This window comes from Mya arenaria, chromosome 1 (genome assembly GCF_026914265.1).
Source record: "Mya arenaria isolate MELC-2E11 chromosome 1, ASM2691426v1".
Taxonomy (NCBI): Eukaryota; Metazoa; Mollusca; class Bivalvia; order Myida; family Myidae; genus Mya; species Mya arenaria.
The window spans coordinates 23357411-23377900 of record NC_069122.1 but is presented as its reverse complement, the minus strand read 5'-3'; the positions used below and the strand labels follow the sequence as shown (position 1 = coordinate 23377900).

Genomic DNA, 20490 nt, shown 5'->3' with positions numbered 1-20490 from the left:
AAAACTGTTCCGAATATTGTAAAAGTAAAAACAGTCCCTAACTGGGCATATGCTCTTCTATTTGTATACCAATTTTCAGACAGTTACTCGAAAAAAAAATCATAGTTGCGTTCCACCTTAACTTACCTAGAGGAGATGTTTTTAATGCAAAATCATACCATTCTATATGCCACATTGAATATTTAAGTGAATGATGCTGGGTCCGTTTCTGCTGCTGAACTGTGTGGGTGAAAAGATGATGCACGTCAAAGTGGAACATGTTGCCACACCTTTCAACAACAGAAACTGCAAATAAAACTAGCACAAAGATCAAACTTTAATATTTTTTTGCGGACTTTATTTTCAAAAAAGTAGGAATAGTAGGAGTTTTTTAGAAAAAAGTAGGAAAAAAAAGGAAGCTGTTAAAAACGTAGGAAAAAGTTGGAAAAGTACGAAAAAGGAGGAACGCTGGAAGGTCTGCATTTTGATGATGTTGTTGTTGTTGTTGATCAATCGTGACCCCTTGTACTATTTTTGTAGAGGGTCATCCTGTAGTTTCACTGAATTTGGAGTGGTAGTTTCAGAGGAGATGTTTTTTAGGCAATTGTTGACGGACGGACGGATGTACAGATGACGGACAAAGACTGAACACAATAGCTCACCTTGAGCACTTCGTACTCTGGTGAGCTAAAAATAATAACATGTTTTGACATTTTAACCGTACCTTAACCTTTAAGGCCACCTTCAAATTGACTATTTTAATTTAATTTAATAATATGAAGAGAATAAAATTAACTCCTCGGCTTCCAATACATAAAATGTATTTGATTTCATCAAATTATGAAGTTTATAATATGGCACCTGGATAACTGACCTAATGTTACTGAAGAAACACACGGCTTAGGTAGCAATATATCAGTTTTTTGTCCCTTTAATATAGGTGTATGCACAACAAAACTTGAATCCAGAAACCAGTATGCATTTTCGTGGTCTGTTTATTAAATCACATAACTTTCTCTTTTTGAAGCATATGAACCGTTACAGAAATATGAGACATGGCCAATTGGAAAGGTGCAGAGATAGTTGGTAAAGAAAATATATCAACAAATTGGTTCTATTTTTTGAGTAGGTTACCTTCTTTCCTTTTCCAGTCACCCTGTTGCAGAGCCTGTTGACATGGTCAAACTGGTAGTCTACACTGACCACTTCCTTCTTCTCCGCCACAACAGGGTGCCACTCCGCCAGAGTCACCACACAGATCCTGCAGAAACAATCATCAAAGCCCTCTTAGAAGACATTAATTTTTTATTCTGGCTATTGTACATATTACTAGAGCTGTCACAGGAGTGACGAATACGCTTAACAACATTAGCTAAAGCATTAAAGTAGAAGAGTTTCAAGTGGAGGTTTTCATTAGGGGTGTGTTACCTTAATATACATTAAGGATAATGGTGCTTGCACACTGCATTCTTTCATTGCCATCTATCTATATACGAAGTTTTATTTCAACCCCATCAGTAGTTTTGAAGTTATGCTCCGAACAAGAAAAAGTAACAAAGGCAATAACTCTGGGCATACATAATGTAAGGTGGTTGAAGGTTCCCATTTGTTAAGGAATGGATAGAAATGACTTCAATAAGAGGGAGGGGAAGTTTATTTGGTCATTTTGGCCATTACTCCAGCACAAATATTGTTTTATGGCAGATAGTGGAACTAAGTCGATATACTATGCCCTTAGACATTAATACCCAGTATAGACTGGATAACAATTGGGAGAGAGCGAACAAAATGATTTTCGTTAAATATAATAAATTCAAGGACCATAACTCTGGGATCAAGACTGTGATATGGCTATTGATAAAACCCAGTCAGGACAGAATGCGAATAACATTGTTACCAAGTTTGGTTAATAGTCTATAAGAAATTCTCCAGTAAAAGAGTGGACAAAGCGAATTTGTTAGCATTGACATTTCTACAGCCATAAATATATTGCAGTTACTTGAAATGAATGGAAACATTATGGCCATGGGAGGATTAAAACGGCGACAGGAAGAGCAATAAATGCCATTGTTTTTCAAAACCCTTTAAGTGGTTCAAGAGAAATGGAGTGGACACAAAATATAGTCATACAACCTTTGACCTCTATAAGTGTGACCTTGAACAGAGCTCTGAATATCCTCTCAATATGGTGAACATTTGTGGTAAGTAATTTCAAAATCTTTTAAGCGGTTTAAGAGATATGGAGAGGACCTTAAATATAGTCATATGACCTTTGACCTCTTAAGTGTGACCTTGACCTTGGCTGGTTGTAACATGCACTCTGAATATCGTTTCAATATGGTGAACAGGAAACATTTTTGAATTTGCTACTCAATTGAATGTATATTCACAACTATTACCCTCACGTACAATGTTCAAAGACATGATTGAAAGTACAGTCTAAACTCGCTATGTCAATCTCTGATATCTTGATTTTATGGTTGCGAATTTATTCCTTCTGTTTCTATATAAAACAAGTCCGCTTATGTCTGTTTTTCTATTTCAATATTTTGCTATATCAAAGTAATATTTCAGGCCCTGTGGTTGAATTTCACACATTGTGTACTTTTAAATGTCCAACCGCAGATTGAGCTGAAATGTGAAAATTTCATGACGGTTTGCCGCATGTCGCTAAATAAGCATCTGTTATAATTTGGTGGATAATTGGTTATAATTATAGTCCTTTATGTTTTTAAATAAAGAAAAATTTATTGCTCAAGTTCATGAGATAATGTTTATGTTCAAAAGATGAAGATTTTTTACTTCCAATAAGAATAAAAATTCAATTGTATTCAAATACAATGAGAAGTACATGTACGATGCCATCATCAAAGTGATCGAAGTATGTGCTATATGGTTGTCTATTAAACCTTGTATGTGTTTGTTTTATATCTGTATTTGTGTAATCAAATAATGCCAGTTAAATCAAATTGACACAAATAATTCAATTCTAATAATCAACTGACAACTGGCATTTGACGATACAACTGGCATTTGTATGATACAGCTGGCATTAAATATATGATACAGCTGGCATGTGTACGATACAACTGGCATTTGTACGATACAACTGGCATTTGTATGATACAACTGGCATTTGAGAGGAAATGGATTCAAAGCCGCTCAGATGTCCAGCAGTTACCAACAAAGTTCCGTTTCGAACTGTCGGCAGTCGGGCGGATACAGAGATGCGGTTTGCCCGACTTCCGGTAGCGAAAGTGGACATACATGGCATAACATCCATGGACAAGATAAACAAAACTGTGACGGACAGGGAACACTTCAAAACTTTATTTGTCATTAAGAGGTGCTACAAATAATAAATTTTCTATTTTGACTAAACACAGGGGATGAGCAAAAAAAGTCACGAGACCACAAATGCAAACGCCAGTAGTACTTTGGCTCGATTGATCGTCAATCAAGGTAAGTTTCTTATCGATATTTTTGTTATACGCGAGAGTTCGTTCAAATGACATAGCGCAAAAAAGAATGCATTGTTTTGTCTTTCGATCGGTGTATTGGTCACCATTCATGTCTGCATAGTTTCCGAGAACACTTTGATACAAATTGTGTCCATGAATGCAAACGCACGTAGGTAGTGTTAAAATGTCACATATTTAGATAAATTGCCATATTTTTTCAATTGTTTTGACTTTTAGTTGTTCAATAATGGCTTTTATTTGTTTTATGAATATTTGTGCGATGCAATTTGTACAAACAATTGCATTTTCTGAAGTATTTAAACTTGGCAAACGCACGTTGGCATTTTCATAAGGCAAACGTACGTAGTCTACATAAAATGACAAACGCACGTAGGCATCTTATATAATAATAATAATAATAATAATGAGTTATCGTATATGTCGAAAGCTTTTAAAACATTTTATTCTTTTTATATCCATAACTATTGCTGTAAGATTTTTGAATTTATATTTAATTATTATTATGATCATAATGCTTACGGTCATATGCATAAGGGAAAGTGAAACGCTTTATGTCGTTTTACTTAGCTAGATAAGCCATCTTTTAAGATTTTAATAAGCGTTTGTTTGCACGAGACGTATTTTTTATGAACATGCTTTTACAGATGATATCCTTTTAACAAACTACAATTTGTGTAATATATTTTGCGAAGTAAATCAACTGGCGCTTAATTAATGAATGACAGTGTCTGTTTCAGTGATGTCATTTGTTTGCCACGTTTGTGGGAATGCGTTGAAAACGACATGGGGCTGAAATTGCATGAGCGCCGCCATGACGGTGTTATTTTTACGCATTTACATGCTGTTAGAAACAGTTATACGCCACGGAGAGCTTGACGCGCCATATGTAAGTGTATTCTAGTATTAAAAAATGCTTATATTATTCTTGTTTTATTCTATATTATTCATTAATTAAGCAATAATGTACCAATCACAAGCTTTAAAGGTTACCAAAATATTGCAATTACAAGTATTTTAATTGCATACTTTTAAAGGCATACATGTATTTATACAGGGGCACCACACATGGATCCAATAAGCAGTTTCTGTGCCCGAAATGCATGCAGGAGGTCACCACAAATGCGTACCTGAACAGGCATTGGCGAGGAGAAGATGGCACGACACGTTATACGTGCGACATATGTGGGATTTTAATGGAGGAGAAATAGACCTAAAGGCTCATATGGACGGCCATACTGGCGAAAAATTATACCACTGCGCTGAATGTGGGAAATGTTATCGGCATAGAAGTAGATTGTGCAAGCAAAAGTTATTAAACACACCAAATAAAACATCAAATTTTAGATCATAAGTATCTTTCATGGCCGAGAGTGCAAGGTTCATCCCAACCCGAACATAGAGTGTATTGCGAAAGCGGGGTTTTCCGTGTTTCCGCAAAACACCCTACGAGAGGGGTGGGATGAACTTATCTTACACGAGCGGCGATGATCCTAGAAAAAACTGGAAATCTTTTGTGCGTAGTGAATATAATAAATGAATTGTAATAATTCGTGGTTGTTATGTATATTCGTGCAGTGATTCAGATTATGTTTATGTTATGATTAAATATTTATAATTCTAAAAAGAGGACAGCGTTATTTCTTGAATGGAGCGCGAAAACTTTTCTATTGCTCCATTTTAAGCGAGAAATAATCAATTTTGATTTTTAAAATTGGCACGAGACAATGTTTCCATGATGCTTTAGACGACAGCCGTCTAATAGGGAGGTAATTGTGTGATGACGATTGAAAAAAAATGAATTCCATACGGGTACTTGTTTTATCTTGGCCTTGCCAAATTTTAAGGTCAACTTATCTGATGTGGAAGTAAGTAGAATCTCAGGCAGATCATAACAATTGTTTATTAATTAATCGTTATGTTATTTGATTACTTATCTTTGATTTTATCTGATTATCTGTGATCGCTTTTATTGTCAATCATTTTATTCAATGCATAAAACTAATCTAAGATATACAGTTATAGAATAAATGAAGATCATTTCCATTATAATGTCAAATTTCTGTAAAACAGCACTTAAACATACAGTTCAAAGAGTATTTTCAGTGATATAAACATTGTTCCGGGTAGAGCATACATTGTCATTGTATCATCGCAATATCATTTTATGGTTATCATTAACACAATGTCATTAACAATTATCATGACAGTATTATCATCACAACATGAAGAATGGTTAAATAAAAGGTTCATTAAAGATGTTTAAATTATGTTCAAATAAAACGTTTATCCCCATGCGATCTGTTACAAGCATCTTAGAATCATTGCGTCTGGCCCGCTCCCAGCCCACACCAATGGTTCCCTTCTGTAATGCATTTCTGTTTATCAAAACAGTCCCGTACTGTACTGTACTCCGACTCTTTGTATCAAACGTGTGGTTCCTGAAATGTGACATTACAACAGCTGTTCTAAATGTTCGAGATAAACATTTAACAAGCATTGTTAAGTTAGTTAAGTCTGTATACCACCGGTATGGCCGGATGAGAGTTTGTTCGAGAACTCATATTTCCCGCAACACTCCCGCATAATATCGTGTCAATGTTTGTTACGTATCATAAATTTATATAACTTTCATTATGATGGATATTTAATAATAAAGCGCATAAATATCTTCAATATCTTGAACACATTTTCAGTTTTTAAAGGCTAACGAAATATTCGTTTGCTTCTTATTATAAGATGCCTATGTGCGTTTGCCATTTTAGGTAGACTACGTACGTTTGGCAAATTTGAAATACTCTAGAAAATGCATTTTTGTACATATTGCATCGCACAAAGTATTCATAAAACAATTAAAAACAATTATTGAACAACTTAAAAACAAACATTTGAATAAAATGTGGCAATTTATCTAAATATGTGACATTAAAACATTACCTACGTGCGTTTGCATTCATGGACACAATTTGTATCGAAGTGTTCTCGGAAACTATGCAGACATGAATGGTGACCAATACACCGATCGAAAGACAAAACAATGCATTCTTTTTTGCGCTATGTCATTTGAACGAACTCTCGCGTATAACAAAAATATTGATAAGAAACTTACCTTGATTGACGATCAATCGAGCCAAAATACTACTGGCGTTTGCATTTGTGGTCACGTGACTTTTTTTGCTCATCCCCGGTGCTAAAGCATGCATTAATTGCAATTTTAAAGTGCAATGTACATGTCAAGAAACAAGTTAACATTTCACATTAGACTGCAGTAGCTCTAGATCTTAAGATCTTAAATTGCACAAAAACAAAACATAAGAAAAGTTTCCATTGTGAAGAAAATGTAGACAGTTAAAATCACCAAATTGTGATACTTCGTTTCATAAAATACACAAATTTTGACTGGAGACGAACCAACAGTAAAGTTTGGTTTATTCACCTGTATTAAATAGTGAACATCTACTGCGACCTTACCTACTAATCTCAAAATCAATGGGGGTCATCTACTAGTCATGACCAACTAGCATACCAAGTATGATGTTCCTGGGTGCAAGCGTTCTTTATTTATTGAGCGGAAATGAAGTGTGACGTACCGACTGATGGACTGTTAATTGCGGTTTCTTAAATATATCAATGACATACAAATATGAACAATGACTTATTTGGGGATGACTTAAAATTTCTAAACGATCATCTTCAAATGGATTGTTATAAGGACTTCAGTGGCTAACTTTTACAGACAGATGTAAATACCGTTGTGCAACCCATGTCTATAATACCCTTAATGGAAAAGCTCCGAGGTATATGTCTGAATTGCTAATCTTTGCAAATAATGAACGCTATTCTCTAAGATCAACATCAAAACAAGATTTAGTTTTGATAAAAACACTGCAAACTAATTATTTCATGGAATCTTTTTCGTATTACAGTATGAAGGTTTTGAATTCTATTCCAGATGAAATGTGAAAAGGTTAAACACATTTAAGCATAAATGCAAAGTGCACCTCTTGAAATGTGCATTATCATTAGTTACAAAAAAAGGTATATCATCTTTCTATTATGTTAAAGATTGAAATAACTGATGTTTTATAAATAGTTGTGTTTTTAATTAAGTGTCTGTTGGCATATACACATGGTATATATTGAAATGACTTAAATTGTTATATTAATTAAATACAATTTGTATAGAATAAGAACATCAATAGTTATGAATGTTTCTTGTATACAAATGTATAAGTGCGATGCAGATGTTTTTTTATTTACTACTTGCACTTTTGTTTTTTTGTTTGTTTTTTCTTCATAGAAGGCCACATCATAAATATGATGTTGTCATGGTTGAACCTGTAATTATGTCATCATCATCATCATCATCATCATCATCATCATCATCATCATAAGTTTGCTGTTTTCACGACGGCTATTTTTAATGATTCGGATAAAATTAATCATGTTCACTATCTCAAAGTATTTTACTAGGTCCTGACAACTTCGACATAACGAGTTTGGACTGTATGTCAATAATGAATTTTCATAAACAGTGAATAAATGATCAGAAAGTAAGAACATTATTCAATTTAGTGTAAAGAATGCTCGACTAAATCCATTAACTATAGACATAAAGTGAAACAAGAGATGTTTGTCAAACATTATGTCCCCCTGAGTGCCATATGTCAGGAATATTTGTACAATTGAATGAAATTTGCATGGACCGAAAGGCCGACTTGTCAGTGACATTGGATGCCTTTGTGGCAGTTTTAAGATTATGACCATTCAAAGTGTAAAGACAGTAGGTACAGTTTTTAATCATGTTCAGATGATAACTGATATTTGCAGATAAACATGTATCCTTTTAGCAGCAGGGAATAAGTAACTATGACATAATTTTTAATGACCAATATGAGTTGTGACCTTGATCTTTGACTCTATGACCCAAAAATCCATAGGGTCATCTACTGGTCACAACAAACCTAAATGTCAAATTTGAGGGCCATGGGTGCAGCCATTGTCAAGTTACTACACAGACAAGCTTTTTGTGTTCCAGGTTACTATGACCTTGACCTTTTACCCCTAAGATCAACAGTGTCATCTACTCGTCAGGCCCAATCTCCAACTCAAGTTTGGGGGCCATGGGTGCAAGCAATGACCAGTTATCTCTAGGGCAACCTATTCTCATTCAAGGTCACTTTGACCTTGAACTTTGACATGATGACCCCTAAAATCAAAAGAGGTCATATACTGGTCTGGGCCAGCCTCCATGTAAATTTTGATAACCATAGGTCCAGGAATTGTCGAGTTATTACTCAGACAAGCTTTGACAACCTTTTCCTGTTCAAGGTCACTGTGACCTTTACCTTTCACCCAATGATCCCTAAAATCAATAGGGGTCATCTACTGGTAAGGTCCAACCTTTAAGTCAAGTTTGATGACCATAGGTCCTTGAATTGTCAAGTTATCACTCGGACAAGATTTGGTCTACCGACGGACCGACATGTGCAAAGTAGAAGGGATTAATTGTTAATACTGTATTCTCCTTAGCTTGAAACGAAAAAAAATCAATCAAGAGCATAAGTATTAGATTTCAGTGGTCGAAATTAGCACAAGCCGGCCGCAAGCCCAAGACTGCTTAAATGTCTGTCAGGCTTGTGCATTACCCAATAGAGCAAGCCTGCATATTGGATAAGAGATATTCTTAACTGCACCATAAGCCATTTCAATGAATATGTTTTCTCAGTAATTCAGCAATAACTTCAGCACCCACAAAATAAAGAAGTTTTGCTTAGCTTACAATGTTCTATATAGGAAGTAAAAGACGAGTTGAGGTCAAGAGTACAAGCCAGTGAAAAACAATTTGTTCATATGAATGACAAACTTCAATGTTTGAAAAATATAGATTAAAACTCGAAACAAACTTGAGACACAATGTGTTGGTGACAGACTAGAGAACTCAAACATGAGGGCCAAGATGGCCCTATATCGCTCAACTGATTGGACAAAGGATTTTTAAGTTATTGATACTGGATGCCGCCCGCCCAAAGGTGAAACTATAATACATTTTATGTCCCGTTTTTTTAAACAGGCACATAAAACCATAAAAAATAAGTATTTGTTTAAAAAGGTAACATGGGCCATAACCCTTACAGAACATTGGTACTGTGAAGTTGAAATCTTCAATGATTGTAAAACAATAAAATAATTATAAAAAATAAAAATAAAAAAGTAAAATTCTGTATAGACATAATTATATTGAAAAGTAGCCCCGCCACTGGCAACCATGTTTTCTTACCTATCAACATGGGATGAATGAATTTGATAGAGGGTCATTTTAGGAACATAACTGTGAAATTATTTTGAAATCAGACCAATGGTTTCTAAAGAGAAGATTTTCAAAGTTTTTCATATAGACATAAAGTGAAAAGTTAGCCACAACAAAGTTTACCATGTTTTTTTTATTAATCAATATGTGTTGAAGGAATATAATAGAGGGTCACCATAGGAATATTTTTGTAAAATTATTTTGAAATGGGGCCAATAAATTCTGAAAAGAAGATTTTCAAAGTTTTCTATATAGACATAAAGTGAAAAGATTAAGCCCTGTCTCCTGGTGGCCATATTTTTTTTACAAATCAACATGGGGTGAAGGAATCTAATACATTAAGTCTGTCTTAGAAACATTTCTTTGAAACTATGTTGAAATCGGGTCAGCGGTTTCTGAGAAGAAGATTTTTAAAGTTGTTCTTTTTGATTGCCTTGGCAACCAAAGGCAACCAGAGTTCTAAAAGAAAACACTTTTATTGAAGAAATCTGGAAGAGGACTTATACCCAAGGAAAATCCCTGTGAAGTTTGGTTGAAATTGTCCAAGTGGTTTAGGAGAAGTTGTTCAAAGGAATAGGTTGACCACAGTCAGACAGACGAACAACAGACAACGGCAGGTGACAAACAATCACCCTATCACAATAGCTCACACTGAGAACATTGTGCTCAGATGAACTAAAAAATGTAAAACACAGGTGAAAGCATCATCAGCTGACATTCAGAGGAGGCTTCGGCCCATTTCAGAGGAAAATACAGAATAAGGAACTGTAACCTCTGACAATAATAATAATACAGGAGATATAAGGAAAGAAGACTCCAATCATACACCTGTCAGTGCACAGAGATCACCAAAGGCGTGAAATATTCCTTACAAACCAGTTACTTCTGCCTCAACTTAATATTAACAATAGGAGACTCAATAACTAAAGATTATCAAAAGTGGACTTAATTCAAGTATAATGTATGAGCAATAAGGGGAGCAGCATGTATGAACAATAAGGGCAGCAGCAACAAAATCAATTTCAAAAAGGGTGAAAGGAACAGACATGAGTGCTTACAAGACAATCATTGAGTATATTGGCAAAATGATGTCAGAAATGACATGCTTTTAGAAATGTTAAGTTCCGTGTCTTGTGAGATTTATGTCTTCATGATAGCTCTGCCAATAGATATATATGTAAACCCCACTCAAGAATTAACTAGCAAACCGACTAGCTGATACATTTAACTTTAAAGTTATTGATATGTGCAAGCCATTAATGCGGACGGGTCTAAAACATGTATGCCTTCCCAGGAGATATTGCGTCCATTCTTGGTAAATCGTGGGGATATATTCTGCAGTAGCCAACGCAATGGTATGAGTTTGACTTCCAAAAACATGCACGCGGCATATCGCCGTAATGGCTTTCACTCCATTGCAAGGGTAAACAACCACATCCCCCACACTAGATAATTAGGTCACTAGAATATGGAGAGTTTGTTTAAGCATTTTTAGAAATATGTAAATTAAAAGAAGAATATACCTGCGAAAGGGCTTTCACGCCTTTGGAAAGTTTGAACCAGAAGCTTTGTGTGTTTTTCACGTGTCTTTCTTGGAAGAGCAGAGGTTATTGTACGTTTTCGTAATATAGCAACTTATAAAACAAAATTAAATTTAGTTTTCATTTAAAGAGTTATAATTTTGCAAAGTGTTTGTTTAAATGTGATTTGCTATGTATGTTACTATTTAAAGATTGTCGGAAAATCACAATTCAAAGTGACTGTGGTCAAACATGCCTTCACAGCGCATGGTTGAAGGCCTTGACTTGCTTCATTTTCATGAGGACAATTCTCCTAAACGTTGCTAGCTATTTTTAAACCACCAATAACAAAAATAATTTAATTATATGTAACATTGTATTCAATTTATTATTTATTCACATTCACGCAAGTTTAAAGAGGGGATTCGAAATCTAAATTAGTGCGAATAAGACGACAACAGTGTCTGAGAACTTTCACAGTTGCAAAGCATAATTTTCAGGGATAAAACTACACTGTAAGATCAAACCAAGTGATTTGTAGATTCTGGGTCGAGTTTGTACGAGTTTAATCAAACTTACTAGAGTCATATTTATAGGACAGGAACAAAGAAAGAGCCTTCAGAATTGAAAACAGCTACATAATACCGTATTTACCTTAATTTCCATTAATTACCACTTTCCAACGCCAAGTAAAGTGTTGACTTGACATGGGGGGACATGGTGTGCAATATGCTTTTACTGCGGGGTATAGTGAAATATAGATTAAAAAGATTACGGGTGCGGTAAGGAAAAATTGCTACGATTAGCAAAATCTGCAGAAAACACATGGCTGGTAGAGTAAGACAAATAATATAGGGCAATTATAAATTGGCTTTATGCAAAGTAAAGTTTTTCTTGTATTACAGACCTGTGTCTCAAGTCATGTGACCAGTGCTGGAAAAACCTGTCTTACATGTAAGATGAGTCATGCGCAACAACCCGCCACTTCTTATTTCTTTTATAGTAACTATGGTTAATGAAAAGTATATTGTGTCATTTCAACAAATAGCAATCAAATATATAGGTATGCAAGACTTTTGATTAAAATTGAAAAAAAATCATAAAAAGGCAATTTTAGAGGAACTGTATGATGTCAATAATGATTTGAAATTACTGCGCTTTATGATGTCAGTAAACAACGTAGCATGCTTTTTTGGTGAAATGTACAAATGTGCGTTTTCTACGTTAATTTTCCACAAATTGATAATATTAGATATGCAAGAAAAAATCCAACCCTCAGGTACACTTCGTGGCCGATAACTCAGCAAGCCTTGTTACCAGCTTACGCGTGTGCCCTCGGGTCGGATTTTCATATCTGTACTGGAAACACATGATAGATATTTATCATCTTACTTCATTAATTAACAAACAAATGTCTAATGTTTCAATGCATTAAATGATGTTGCTTACATGCAAAACCTTAACCATGCCAGGTGTGTTCACTGGTGCCGATGCCAATGCTAGCGTATAAGATTAGTCAAGCTAAAATTATTGTGAAAAAAGTCCTTGGATTTATGTGGAAATTGCCTAGGCATGCAAAAAATTAAAAAAGTGTGCAAATTAAATTGTGGTGAAGCAAAGCGTTAGCTTAAATGTTTTTTCAAGTGACTATGGCCCAGTGGGAGTTTTAATATGGTGTAGAAAACATTGTGTTTTATGGATTTATAGATTGTCATGAAGGTGACAGAAAATGCATACATTAATGACTGGCAACACAAGTTAGAATCGACTCTATTTGCAGTTTAAAAAAAATTAAAATGATCCTTAAACATTTGGTAAAAATCGAACTAAATTAATACATAAACAATGAGCGCGAAAATTTGTTTTATTATTATTAATTAGTATAAAAGCTCAGTAAAAATCAGAACTTACTTGTTAGAATGTACAAGGATACACACATCTTCCTTTTCTGACTTAGTGTCTGAAAGCAAGTAATCAGTTGTAAATATGATTGATTAATACAATACAAATTTCATGGGACAAATTTACCATCTCATTTACACAATCTCAAAAATAAATGATTCATCTGAATACATTGCATTTAAATAAAACAAGGGGGCCATGATGGCCCTAAAGTGTTCACCTGAGTGAAGATTTTAAACATTTGTTACCACTCAATGATGCTACACACCATCTACCTTAGCTATAGGCCTTTCTGTTTCAGACAAGAAGATTTTAAGTTTTTTTCTTTTATAATATCTAGTATGTAACACAGGTGGCTCTCGGGCAGGGCCAATTTTGAACCTAGGGGCATAAAAAAATCATTTGAACTATCTTGGAAGAAGACCATTATAAAATGCTATGCACTGTACACATGGTCAACATTTCATTGCTATAGCTATGAAAATAATAACGCCAAGTCCAAAGGTTACCCGTGTCAATGTCAAAATTTATATTTGTTTGCAAACAACACATGGTCCAAATTCCATTGCAGCAGCCTCAAAAGTAAGAAAGTAGGACAACAGGTCACAGTCAAGGTCATCAAAGCACAACATTGATATTTGTTTTCAAAACTCCACACATGGTCTGAATTTATTGTTGTTACTAAAAACTAATAAAGTAGGTCAAAAGATCACAGTCAAAGTCATCCAAGGTCATCCAACATTGATATTTTTTTGAAAACTGTACACATGGTCCAAATTTTGTTGCTGTAGCTTCATAAATAACAAATGTAGGTCAATAGGTCACAGTCAAGGTCAAATGATTGAGGCCAGCTTTGACCCAAGGGGCATTATTTGAAAAAAATAATTGGTAGAAGATCATCATATGACGCTACATAACAAATATGAAAGGTCAAGGTCAAACATGATTTTCAAAAAATTCTCTATATCAGTCTACAGGAAACTTGTGAACCCCTTGGACTTCACCTGTTTTTAAGGGGCATAATTTGGTATAGGACCACATACATGCTTAGATTCAAAACCACAGCTACGTTGCTAGTTTACTTTGTGGCGCTTCGATTTTATTTGCCTGATTTGCCGGGCGAGCGGTCGGGGACGAAACAAATGCCTGTTATGATAAAACGGGGAGGATTGGAAACCACAAATCGAAGACAGGCTGTTTAGTTAACACTCAGATATTGATGGCCTGGGAGGCCACTGAGCTAGGACAAAACACGCCGATTGCAGTTCTACACATCCTATTACTCAAATATGCATTACTCTTTTGCCAAGCAATATCGGCAATTGAAACAAATACAAGCAAGGCAGTTATAGTAGATTAGATGGTTGATGCAAACACGGTTTGCAATAAAAGTCAGATATGGTGATAATAATCTATATAATTGTTTTAAATAATAAGAATGTTTAAAGGACAATGCACAATATACCTGAAATTGTCAAATACTAAAACAAACTAGAAGCGCCGCAATACAACGAAACCAGCAATCAGAAATTATAGCCAATTAATTTGTTGTATGAGCAAGTTAAATCTGCAGCTTCATACAAGCTATATTCACACTAAGATTCATCACTATCCATCAATTCTAACTAAGTTGTTGGGCAGAAAAACATTTTTCTATTTTTAGGAACAGTGACCTTGACCACACCTCCCAAGCTAGCTCTTCACATAAGCCACCTTCGCTCTAAGTTTCATCAATATCTATCAATGTTAACTAAAGTTATTGGGCAGAAACCATTTTTCTATTTTTAGTAATAGTGACCTTGACCCCAACCCCCTCAAAAGAGATTCCAAGCTTGCTCTTCACATAAGCTACTAGTACCTACACATAAAATTTCGTCAATATCTATCAATCCTAACTAAAGTTATTGGGCAGAAACCATTTTTCTATTTTTAGTAACAGTGACCTTGACCTTAGCTCCACCCCCCTCAAAAGCAATCCCAAGCTAGCTCTGTATATAAGCTACCTACACACCAAGTTTTATCAATATCTATCAATGCTAACTAAAGTTATTGGGTGGACACCATTTTTAAATTTTTAGTAACAGTGACCTTGACCTTAGCCCCACCCCCTCAAAAGCAATCCCAAGCTAGCTCTGTACATAAGCTACCTACACACCAATTTTTATCAATATCGGTCAATGCTAACTAAAGTTATTGGGCAGAAACCATTTTTCTATTTTAAGTAACAGTGACCTTGACCATTTTTCTATTTTAAGTAATAGTGACCTTGACCTTAGCCCCTCCCTCCTCAAAAGCAATCCCAAGCTAGCTCTTCACATAAGCTACCTACACACCAACTTTCGTCAATATCTATCAATCCTAACTAAAGTTATTGGGCAGAAACCATTTTTCTATTTTTAGTAACAGGCGACCTTGACCTTAGCCCCACCCCCCTCAAAAGCAATTCCAAGCTAGCTCTTCACATAAGCTACCTACACACCAAGTTTCATCAATATCTGTCCATACTAACTAAAGTTATTGGGCAGAAACCATTTTTCTTTTTTAAGTAACAGTGACCTTGACCATTTTTCTTTTTTAAGTAGTGGTGACCTTGACCGTAGCCCCTCTCCACTCAAAAACAATCCCAAGCTAGCTCTGCACATAAGCAACTTACACATCAAGTTTCGTCAATATCTATCAATGCTTACCAAAGTTATTGGGCAGAAACCATATTTCTATTTTTAGTAACTGTGACCTTGACCTTAGCCCTACCCCCCCCCCCCTCAAAAGCAATCCCAAGCTAGTTCTTCCCATAAGCTACCTACACACCAAGTTTCATCAATATCTATCAATGCTAACTAAAGTTATTGAACAGAAACCAATGTTTGACGCCCGCCCGCCCAACGACAACCTCATTCTAATAACCTGGTTTTCTTTGAAAACCTGGTTAAAAATAATGGGCCCATACATGCAAAATTTGTTTGCTAATTTTCGCACTTGTGGAGTGCTGTCAGTGGAGGGCTGTCAGTGAAGTACTGTTTGTGGAGTACTGTCTGTGGAGTGCTGTCAGCGGAGTGCTGTTTATGAAGTTCTGTCAATGACTTGCTGTCAATGAGGTGCTGTCTGTGGAGTGCTGTCAATGATGTGTTGTCAGTGGAGTGCTGTCAGTGGAGTGCTGTCTGTGGAGTGCTGTCAGTGTAGTGCTGTCAGTGACGTGCTGTAAGTGAAGTGCGGTCAGTGATGTGCTGTCTGTGGAGTGCTGTCAGTGACGTGCTGTCAGTGGAGTGCTGTCAGTGACGTGCTGTCAGTGGAGTGCTGTCAGTGACATGCTGTTTGTGTAGTGCTGTCAGTGACATGCTGTCAGTGACGTGCTGTCTGTGGAGTGCTGTCAGTGGAGTGCTGTCAGTGAAGTGTTGTCAGTGGAATGCGGTCAGTGGAATGCGGTCGGTTGAGTGATGTAAGTGGAGTGCTGTCTGTGGAGTGCTGTCAGTGGAGTGTTGTCAGTGAAGTGCTGTAAATGAACTGCTGTCTGTGGAGTGCTGTCAGTGGAGTGCTGTTAATAAAGAGTTGTTTCAGTTGCATGCTGTCAGTGACATGCTGTCAGTGACATGCTGTCAGTGGAGTGCTGTCTGTGGAGTGCTGTCTGTGGAGTGCTGTCAGTGACATGCTGTCAGTGACGTGCTGTCAGTGGAGGGCTGTCTGTGATGTGCTGTCAGTGAAGTGATGTCAGTGAAGTGCTGTGAATGAACTGCTGTCAGTGGAGTGCTGTAAATTAAGTGCTGTTATTAAATAAAGAGTTGTTTCAGTTGCGTGCTGTCTGTGGAGTGCTGTCAGTGACATGCTATCTGTGGAGTGCTGTCAGTGAAACGCTGTAAATTAAGTGCTGTCAGTGACGTGCTGTCACTTGTTGTCAGTGGAGCGCTTTAAATTAAGTGCTGTCAGTGGAGTGCTGTCAGTGGAGTGCTGTCAGTGGAGTGTTGTCAGTGAAGTGCTGTAAATGAACTGCTGTCTGTGGAGTGCTGTCAGTGGAGAGCTGTAAATCAAGTGCTGTTAATAAATAGTTGTTTCAGTTGCATGCTGTCAGTGACGTGCTGTCAGTGACGTGCTGTCCGTGAAGTGTTGTCAGTGAAGTGCTGTAAATGAACTGCTAGTGGAGTGCTGTAAATTAAGTGCTGTTAATAAAGAGTTGTTTCAGTTGCGTGCTGTCTGTGGAGTGCTGTCAGTGACATGCTGTTTGAAGAGTGCTGTCAGTGAAACGCTGTAAATTAAGTGCTGTCAGTGACGTGCTGTCAGTGGCGTGCTGTCAGTAACGTACTGTCAATGGAGCGCTGTAAATTAAGTGCTGTCAGTGGAGTGCTGTCAGTTGAGTGCTGTCAGTAGAGTGCTGTCAGTGACATGCTGTCAGTGGCGTGCTGTCAGTGACGTGCTGTCAGTGACATGCTGTCAGTGACGTGCTGTCAGTGGCGTGCTGTCAGTGACGTACTGTCAATGGAGCGCTGTAAATTAAGTGCTGTCAGTGGAGTGCTGTCAGTTGAGTGCTGTCAGTTGAGTGCTGTCAGTGACGTGTTGTCAGTGGAGCGCTGTAAATTAAGTGCTGTCAGTGGAGTGCTGTCAGTGGAGTATAAATGTGAACTATTGGAGATCAATAGATGTGAAGGACCTGTGATATACATATTGTGATACTGTGTGCAAAACTTTTGGAGTCAAATCCTTAATTGCCATTTTGGAGTATATATCAAATGTAACTGGGGTAGATTTTTAAAGCAAATCCAGCACTTAAAAGTCTGTGATAATGTTCAAGCTTAACAGTCAAACATCAACTAAATTTGTTCATTTGCTTGGGATTTTTTATTTTTATTTTCCGATGGTATGGTATGTTTGAACCAGCCTAGACACAATTTTGGGATTTAAGTGGGTTCATACGGTATTTGATTAACCTATTTACATACAAACCATTGCAGTGCATCTTTGATCTTTACACAGCTCATGCTGTGATGTCACAAATTGTACTGTTTGATCTGCAGCCGACAAACAGAACAAATTCCATTACATGTGTTAATGAGTTATATTTACGCAAGTGTTTGTTTGGATTGAAGTTGATGGGACTTAAATTTTGAGTAATAAATAACCATTGATGATTGCGGATAAATTAATGTAAGATTAATGAAATATGTATTGAAATTTGCTAGTTACATGCATGTGCATGACATATGCAAAGCCTTATATTAAGGAAAAAGTAAGTTTTATTTCCGACATAAAATAAAAACAATGCATTTTTAAAAAAAAAATTGTCAAAATATTTTTATTTTAAAGGTAACAAAATATGTCTCCTGTGAAAAACAACGTGTTTGGACCGATAACATGTGTTATATTGAGTGTTCATCGTAGCGAAACAAAGCAGATCTATGGTCGTCTTTATCTGATGGGTGTGATCGTGTCACTTTTATTGGGGTGTCATCCACAGACAATAAATCAGTCAGTTGAATACCTTATGTTGAATATTCCTGATTATGACTCTATTCTTTATGAAATTCTTATAGCCTCACCCATAAGAACCCCTACTTAAAATCAGGACCAAATTTCCCCGTCTTATAGTCGAGAAAATACGGTACTCTACCTTAGGGATTAATGTGCACAATTTATTATCTACCTGCTTTTCCAAAGACCAAAGTGCCAATTTTGGCTTTTTTTCTCCAAACCATGGTTTGAGTGAGCGAGGAAAGTGGGTCTAACTCGTTGAGTGTACTGTATCACTGAAAGTCTTTCATTATGCTCTAGTGCACCAGTCAATTGTAACCATGGCCCCCCCAGGTCCGGGTAATAGCAGTGACTTTGCTTTTCAGTCCAGCCAACCACGGCTAAAATTCCTGCCAAATGCCCAAAGCACCCCAGGGACCCTAGGTAAGGCCTATTCCCCACTATATTTAAAGCGAAGACAAACCCTTCGCATTCACCCGGCACTGCGGGGCTACCTGAAAGGTAAAAACACGGCCCATTTTCCCGGCTATACCCGGTATACCCCCGTACCTGGGGGGCCGTGGTTACAATTGACTGCTGCATAGTGATTGCATCTTTAGCTAAAAAAGGCACTAACCCCCTAATCAAATAACAAATACAAAAAAACAGCAACATTTGCTGCAATAAACTTTGCCAGATCTGAAAAACCGACGCTACTTTTGCAATTTAATCACAATGGCAGAACCCCATCTGGGACGCTTTATCATAGCAGATCATTATATTTTATTTAGATCAACTGTGTTTGGGAGTTGTGTTTTCTTTCATTTGAATACTACCAAATAAGCAACTACTTGTCTTTAATTATAAAAAAATGCTAATAAATTATATCACAAATATTGAATCATGAGTAGCATCGCGGAAATATATTGCTTATTACAAGTTGTGAAGTGTAAACGTGCATTGGTAAGCTATTTTAATATAGTTAATATCAAAAATATCGATGTTGATTTGTGTTCTTACTTTTATAGTATTTTGGAGTGTAGTATCTTTCAACTACGGATAAATATCTTGAATCTTTGACAACCTCGTCCATTTTGGAGTAGCAGTCAACACATTCGTATAGGTTACACACCACCATTGTTATTCCCTATATAATTCAATGTAAAATTATAATTTTTAGACAACATTTAAAGGCATTTCGAGCGAATGCAAGCTACGATAACCACATATATTCTTAAAGTACAAGCTTTAAATTACCTTTTAAGCCAATAAAAAGGGGGGGGGGGTCAAGTTATTCCTTAGAAAAATCACTCCACTTGAAAAACAAACTCTAAAAAATGCACCGTCCGCCATGACAGATCTTCCAAAATGACATTTCAACTATAGGGCAGCGGTTTATGCTTTAATCTCTACTCTAAATGATAAATCAAGCAAGAATAGATACTTAAGGTTTAAAAGTTTCAGGAATAATGATAGTTTTGATTTACAGTGTATTGAGCATGTGAAAACATGTCTATCAATCATAAGAACATTTTTTTTTATTGAGAATTTTCCACACAACGGAAGTACATATGACGTAACGGTGACGTCATTCCTATACTGGAGAACGTCGACGTTCAATTCTATACAAACCTCACGCGCTGGCTATTGGAATCTATACAGCAAGAACGTTTACCATAAAGTAAACCTTGGAGTTGTTGACTGCGGCCAGTTGTCTGCTCCATTACGGCGATCTGTCGGACTCCTTCGACATTTTCCATCGAAACCTCGGACGGTTTTCAATGTCAGAATTCCTAACATTTATCTACGCTGCAAGTAGATCGCGAAGTTATTTCAATTTAGCAGTTAAACCTAACGTCTTTTC

At 36.4% G+C, this 20490-nt stretch overlaps 1 protein-coding gene across 1 annotated transcript in view; it reads right to left on the bottom strand.

The window, feature by feature from the left end:
* The window catches only part of LOC128234500 (protein Abitram-like), a 36391-nt gene extending 16652 nt beyond the window's left edge, over nt 1–19739 (bottom strand). Inside the window, exons 1-3 of the mRNA XM_052948761.1 lie at nt 19647–19739; nt 13200–13248; nt 1114–1240 (exon numbers count right to left, since the gene is read on the bottom strand). Coding sequence (XP_052804721.1) covers nt 1114–1240; nt 13200–13248; nt 19647–19719 — 249 coding nt within the window. The 5' untranslated portion in view covers nt 19720–19739. The remainder of the gene's footprint in view (nt 1–1113; nt 1241–13199; nt 13249–19646) is intronic.
* Between the last annotated feature and the right edge of the window lie 751 nt (nt 19740–20490).